The sequence below is a fragment of the Palaemon carinicauda genome, chromosome 7 (assembly GCF_036898095.1).
Source record: "Palaemon carinicauda isolate YSFRI2023 chromosome 7, ASM3689809v2, whole genome shotgun sequence".
In the NCBI taxonomy this organism is placed as follows: Eukaryota; Metazoa; Arthropoda; class Malacostraca; order Decapoda; family Palaemonidae; genus Palaemon; species Palaemon carinicauda.
In genome coordinates, this window is record NC_090731.1 from 168,795,063 (window position 1) to 168,802,562 (window position 7,500).

General features: G+C 34.6%; 1 protein-coding gene across 1 annotated transcript in view; it reads left to right on the forward strand.

Moving 5' to 3' along the window:
- LOC137644146 (aminopeptidase N-like) overlaps positions 1 to 7,500 on the forward strand; it is a 37,263-nt gene that overhangs the window by 27,941 nt on the left and 1,822 nt on the right. The window contains exons 9-16 of the mRNA XM_068377127.1: positions 355 to 436; positions 1,926 to 2,103; positions 3,893 to 4,052; positions 4,250 to 4,429; positions 5,151 to 5,293; positions 5,886 to 6,070; positions 6,229 to 6,399; positions 6,716 to 6,859. Coding sequence (XP_068233228.1) covers positions 355 to 436; positions 1,926 to 2,103; positions 3,893 to 4,052; positions 4,250 to 4,429; positions 5,151 to 5,293; positions 5,886 to 6,070; positions 6,229 to 6,399; positions 6,716 to 6,859 — 1,243 coding nt within the window. The remainder of the gene's footprint in view (positions 1 to 354; positions 437 to 1,925; positions 2,104 to 3,892; positions 4,053 to 4,249; positions 4,430 to 5,150; positions 5,294 to 5,885; positions 6,071 to 6,228; positions 6,400 to 6,715; positions 6,860 to 7,500) is intronic.

The following is a 7,500-nucleotide window of genomic DNA, read 5'->3' on the forward strand; positions in this document are numbered from 1 at the left end:
ATTTCATGATCCCAACCATAAGCGTTCTTTAACGTCTAGGTTTAGAACTAGGTAGAGGTACATAGGTTTTTCTTATTTTTGTGTACAGTATATTCTTCTTAATCTGATTTATATGGTTACACCTTTATATGACTTAAGCTTTATCTAAACACACTTATTTAATATTGTCCATGTTTCTGTTTAGTACAGTGTTTATTGGTTTAGGATTAAAACGTTTAGATAGACAGCCCACTTATTAATGAACACGGTCAACCGTTCTATGCACTCGTGATATTTTTTTTTCTTTCCGTAAATGAGTATTGCAGAAAAAAATTAATTTAATCTTATTTTGGTTTCTCTCTTCTTCTTTCTTAGGGGCAACAATCATTCGAATGATGCAGCATTTCCTCACAGAGGCAACCTTCAGAAAAGGTCTCACCAATTATCTGAACGCCTTGTAAGTAGGCCTAGATGTTTTTGCTCTGAACGCCCTGTAAGTAGGCCTAGATGTTTTGCTCAACGGTTTGTAAGTAGGCTTGAATGTCTGAATGTTTTGCTTTGAACGGTTTGTAAGTAGGCCTAGAGTCAATTCTTTTTAGCGAGGCAGATTTGCACCGAATCGCAGGCCCTTTTAGGTCGGAAAAGTTTCCTGCTCGCTGATTGGTTGGACAAGATAATTCTATCCAATGAGGTTGCAGAAAACTCTTTCCGAGCTTAAAGGGCACCGCTGCAAGTCGGTGGAAATGCGCCTCATTAAAAAAAATTTAGTAAAGATGTTTTGCTGTGAACGGCTTGTGGGTAGGCCTAGATAGATGTTTTGCACTGAATGACTTGTAAGTAGGCCTAGATGCTTTGATCTTTTGTGAAAACAGGTTCTTGAGATTTATTCATTCTTTCTGGTTTTGGTTTAAGAGAAATAATTTACCAAAACACAAGGCAAAGCCGACACCAAAACTATTACGAAAAGGAGTATATATATATATATATATATATATATATATATATATATATATATATATATATATATATATATACACACCCCCTTCAGGGTGGTTATCCCTTAACGTGTTGAAAGGGTGTATGTATCAACTTGATCAGCAGGGCCACCCGTACTAGGTTGGTTTGCTGTGAGCGATCAGACTAAAGTCCCTACCATCACCAATCCCCAGTGGCCATAGTGGTGATGAAAATAGCCAAACCCCAGACATGGCTAAGGACATACCTGAGGCCTTTGTCCAGCAGTGGACTAAGGAACGGCTGCATTTGTTATATATATATATATATATATATATATATATATATATATATATATATATATATATATATAAATATATATATATATATATATATATATATATATATATATATATATATATATATATATGCCTATATATATATATATGTATATATATATATATATATATATATATATATATATATATATATGTGTGTGTGTGTGTGTGTGTGAGTAAATGAATGAGGGAGAGGTGAAATTTGTCAAAGAGGGGGTTATGACTTAGTGGTACAGCCCTGCATTTTCATATGGTAGGTCCAGGGGTTACTACTGATCTACTGCTCATCAGTCCATCCATGTGTAACTGGGTACAGTACCAGTGTTCATATGCCTATTTTAAATTTAGATGATTTGCTGTTCTGGTTATTATGCTAAACATACCTGGGTAATTTTTCTATTTCCCTCTTCAATGCATATCCTACCTTTAGTATCAACTGATTTTTTATTCCCTAAACTCCAGTCAATATCATTAAAGAATAGTTTAAAATGACCAGTATAGACTAAGTGTGATATATTTGGATAGTGTTTGTTATTCATACCTAACGGTTTTCTGTTCCCCAACATCAGGAAGTAGGTAGATATAGACTAAGTGTGATATATTTGGATAGTGTTTGTTATTCATACCTAACGGTTTTCTGTTCCCCAACATCAGGAAGTTTGACAACGCTGAGCAAGATGACTTGTGGAAGTATCTCACCGAAGCAGGGCACGCAGATAGCACCTTGCCTGCAGAATTAACCGTGAAACTTATAATGGACACTTGGACCCTCAAGGAGGGCTATCCAGTGGTGTCCGTCAGCAGAGAAGGCAACTCGGCCACACTGGTTCAGGTAATTCATTTCATCATTACTTTGACTTGTTAAACGCAACGTTCTTGAAATGTGGTTTGCAGAAGTCGCTGTGTGTTCATAATGCACGCAAAGATATTCATTACGTTTCTTATTTTTCCTCCATAATCTCACAGTAACATTCACAATTAATTTTGCCGATGACAAATTAATTGCGTCTATAGTTTATACATCTCTTTTCCCTTATTTAAAAAGTTCTTATTCAATTTGTTTAGTGCGGGATTTTTTTCCCCTAAAAGTGGGATTAAACTGCTTATCATAAACCATTTGTTTATTGTATCTATACGCATATTATTATTATTATTATTATTATTATTATTATTATTATTATTATTACTAGCCAAGCTACAACCCTAGTTGGAAAAGCAAGATGCTATAAGCCCAAGGGCTCCAATAGGGAAAAATAGCCCTGTGAGGAAAGGAAATAAGGAAATAAATAAAAGATGCGAACAAGTTAACAATGAATCCTTCTAGAACAGTAACAAGATTGAGAGATGCAGAGACATGGGTAGAGTCCTAGGCTAATGGAGTGTCTAACTGTTTAACTTGAAAAATTATGGTGTTATCACAATACAAGTTCCTTCATGTTATAATAGTGCGATCTTGCACTGCAAAATTTAGCTCTAAAAGGTCTATTATACTCTCATTAATAATGATAATAACAAGAATAGGGAAGTGGGGAATATGGGGAAAGGAAGAGTACCCCTGGATACAATCCAGTTTATAGCTCAAAGGCAGGTACTCGGGATGGGAAAGATTAAGGAAATAGGGCGAAAGAGAAGTACAGAAGAATAAAAGAGAGGGGCAGACCCTCTTGCGAATTCTCTCATTAAAAGTAACACTTGTTCTTTAACTGCAGATACTGCTAACATAAAAAGAACGTTGAACTTACATTTGGAAATTTGGCCAATAGCTACCAAACGATGCGAGTAAACTTGGTTCGCGGGAAATCGCCTTAATTCATCATATAATAATATACTGTACTCTATTATTGTCATTCTCATTCTTAATGTTCTAAAGGTATAACTAAATGTAGGTTCTAGGTTAGTCATAATAACATTTACGTTTAATTTTATTTTCCTGTCTATAAATCTTGTCTACAAGCATGTTTCCTTTAACCTGGACAATTCTATCCAGTTCGTAATACTAGGCAGGCAGTTAATTCTAATAGCCAGGCCTTCTCCATCAAGAGGCTCAATACTACACAGTATTCTAGAAGTTTTATTCCAGCTGTTACCAAGTTGTGGAATGATCTTCCTAATCGGGTAGTTGAATCAGTAGAACTTCAAAAGTTCAAAGTTGGAGCAAATGTTTTTATGTTGACCAGGCTGACATAAGTCTTTTTATTGTTTATATAGGGCATTTCTGTTTTTGACATTGTTCATAGTTTATATAGGACATGTCTGTTTTGACGCTGTTACTGTTTTTAGAATGATATATTGTTCATTTATTCTCATCATTTATTTATTTCCTTATTTACTTTCCTCACTGGGCTATTTTTCCCTATTGGAGCCCTTGGGCTTATAGCATCTTGCTTTTCCAACTAGGGTTGTAGCTTGGCTAGTAGTAATAATAATAATAATAATAATAATAATAATAATGACATCTTTTATTCAGTTATACCATCGTATCCGCTTCCCTTATTTGTAACCTATTGACTACATGAAAATTACTTGTGGAAGTTCAATGTTTATAGAAAAGTACTCCTTTATTTACAAGTAATTTCTCATGTTTGTATTTGACATTATTAACGTAATGTTATATTCTTCAGGAGTGGTTCAGGCTAAGCAGAAAGAGCACGAATGCCTCCTCCAGCCAGGAGCCCGGATGGTGGATCCCCGTCAGCTACACTTCTCAGCCCAATTCAAACTTCAGCGTCACGCGCGCAAGCCACTGGATGTCTGACGATCGGAAACCGTTGAAAATCAGCGGTTAGAAATCATGATTTAAATCCAATGAAATACATAGATACGCATTTGAAAAAAGTATGAAAATACTTTTAAATCGTCTGATTTGTTCATTAAAACTGTTCCCTTTCCTTTATGAACAAATGAACAAATCAGACTATTTAAAAAAGGTAAAGAAGGTACTTGAAAAGGATAATACTTTTAAATCTTTCCTTTTCCAGGCCTTCCAGACCAGTCTCAGTGGATCATAGTGAATCTGCAAGAGACTGGTTACTTTAGGGTCAACTATGATAGCAACACCTGGAAGTTGTTGAATAGTCAGCTCAAGCAAGACCATTCAGTCATTCACGCTATTAACAGAGCACAAATATTGGACGATGCGTTGAACTTAGCCAGAGCTGGTAGGAAATTTTCTCTTTTTATGGTTAAAGAGCTGATGCTCTGTGATCTTTTCATTCTTTGGAAAAAAAGACGAAGTTCATTTGCATAAATTGAAATTATGAATTCTAGAGCTTGTGAATTTGTGTTTTTTTCTGGTTTTGTCTGTTCTTTATTTATAGTTTTTATATGAAAGATTTTAATTTTATTTATTTTAATTGTTCATTACTTCTCTTGTAGTTTATTCATTTCCTTATTTCCTTTCCTCACTGGGGTAGTTTTCACTGTTGGAGGCTTTGGTCTTATAGCATCTTTCCTTTCCAGCTAGGGCTATATCTTAAATAATAATAATAATGATAATAATAATAATAATAATAATGATAATAATAAAATTGAAAATAATAATAATAATAATAATAATTGGAATAATGAATTTTAGAGCATATGAATTAATGGCGTTTTTCTAGTTTTGTCTCAGTAATCACTTTCTTAATTATTATTATTATTATTATCATTATTATCATTATTATTATTATTATTATTATTATTATTATTATTATTACTAGCCAAACTACAACCCCAGTTGAAAAAGCAAGATGCTATAAGCCCAAGGGCTCCAATAGGGAAAAATAGCTCAGTATGGAAAGGAAATAAATAAATGATGAGAATAAGATAACAATAAATCATTCTAAAACAGTAAAAACGTCAAATCAGGTATCTAAACATAATCAAATATTTTAATAGGTGTGCTAGATTATCCTACTGCGCTCACGACATCAAGTTACCTGAGCAATGAAACTGAATACGTCCCGTGGAGTTCCGCCCTCGACTCTTTGGGTTACTTGAGAAATATGTTCGAGAGGTCAGCTGGATATGGACCATTGCGGGTAATTGATTATCAGTTTATTAAATTGAATCATATCCAATTTTTTTCCTATAACGAGCAATTCTTGCTCCTCTGTCTTTGAGAGTTGAGTAATCTAGGATGAAAAAATGTATAGTTTTTATTAAATTTTGATCCTTTCAGGTAGATGATTTCAGTTTTATTTCATTGAATCATATCCAATTTTTCCATAGCGAGCAATTCTTGCTCCTCTGTCTCTGAGAGTAAGTAATCTAGGATGAAAAATATATAGTTTTTATTCAATTTTGACAGCTTCAGGTAGATGATTTTACGTATCAATGTTTGAACAAATATTTGACAGCAATTTTAGCCTTCTGGAAACGCTTAAAAAGATATTAACGCGGTCGGAACAGAAATTAAAATTGTGGTCAGGGAGCTGTTCACAAACAAACACACACACAGAATAACCTAGGGGCTAGACGCACCGTCAAAAAGCCCCTGTCCGGAGAGAAGCTCCGGGCAATCTAAAGAAGAAGAAGAAGAACACAGAAAAAAACATAAACAGGGGGTAAAACATAACATATTCATGTAACAATATGAAAGTGTGATTTACATAATGTTTTACAATCTTCCAGAATTACTTGATGTCACTCCTAGAGCCCCTTTACAATTCTGTTGGCTTTGAGGACAGCGAGACAGACCACCACCTGACAAAGCACAAGCGTATCCTTGCGGTGACTTGGGCATGCAATCTGGCCCATACTCCTTGCATCACCAAGGCCATTGACCTTTTCCAAAAGTGGGTTGCATCAAATGAGAGGTAAAGAAAAACCCTGTGGGATCCTGTATTGTTAAAATACTTTCTCATTTTAATGTTATTGTCTGAATGAATGTAATATTAATAAAACAAAGTGATTTAGGATTGTGAAACAACATTTAAAGTTGGATTATTTCACGAAGCATTACTTTTTCTTGCAGCGTGTTCTCACCAAACGTTCAAAGCACTGTGTTGTGCACGGGTATTAAGTATGGAGGCGAGACAGAATGGAATGCTGCATGGAAACGTTATACCCAGTCTAATGTAGGAGCTGAGAAGTCAGATATCCTGTATGCTTTAGGATGCACCAAAGAAATATGGATCCTGTCAAGGTAATTCTCAATGAGGAATTTTAAATCTCTTAACCGTTGCTCTCGGTGAGTTGGGAACTCCCATATACCATACAATTTTATGTATCGATGATATTTATGCATTAATACATACAATAGATGTAATTGTTTTTCTAAAACTAAGATTTGTTCATGAAAAACATTAACTTTTGTTATACTTATAAAGAAAATTTTAAAAAAAATCGAACTGAGTAAAAATAAAATGCGTAGATAAATAGTTGAGGTTTCATCAATATTTTAACCAATTTAAAAATATAAAAAAATATAACTATTTGAATTTCTCTCTCCCTTTTTTAAGATACCTTGAAATGGCCTTTACTCCAGAGAGTGGCATTAGGAAGCAAGATGCCTCAGCCGTCTTCAAGACAGTCGCCAAGAATGAGGTGGGACGTGACCTGGCTTGGAACTATTTGCAAGATCGTTGGCTTCAAATCTTGCAATAGTAAGTTTTTATTAATGAACACACATACACACCCACACCCATCCACACACACCACACACACCCACCCACACATAACTTTTGGTAAGTTGATTTGTCGTAATCATGTCTTACATAATGATAGTTAACTGCCATAATTGTTATATTCATTCATGATCATATAATTACTTTTGTCGTTGGGAGTAAGTATTTAGACATATAACAAGAGTATTTTACTAGAGTTTTGCAAAATGTGTGTTGCATGTTCAGAACTATAGGGAGGTCATACAAGTTTACAAACTTAAACTTGGGCTAAAGTAGGCTACTTATCCTTTTCAAGATTTTCATAAGAAACTAGTGTCAGATATCAGATTGCAATATTTATTTCCATAGTTATACCATCTTTATCATCAAAGTATTGTTTATCATCGGGACCAAATTATTGGATGTTATGATTAATTGCATTACTTTGTCTTTGTTTTATTGACACTTTATTCGTTTGTGCGTTTATATAAAGGTACCCTGACACTTGCACGACTTTTTGCCACGAATTGGAAGATCAAAGTAAATTAATAAGTCTCCTCAGAATCACAGCTGACCTGTCCACATTGACACGAACTGGCACGACGAGTTCACGCACAGTTTGCACACTTCCCGCATCGTCC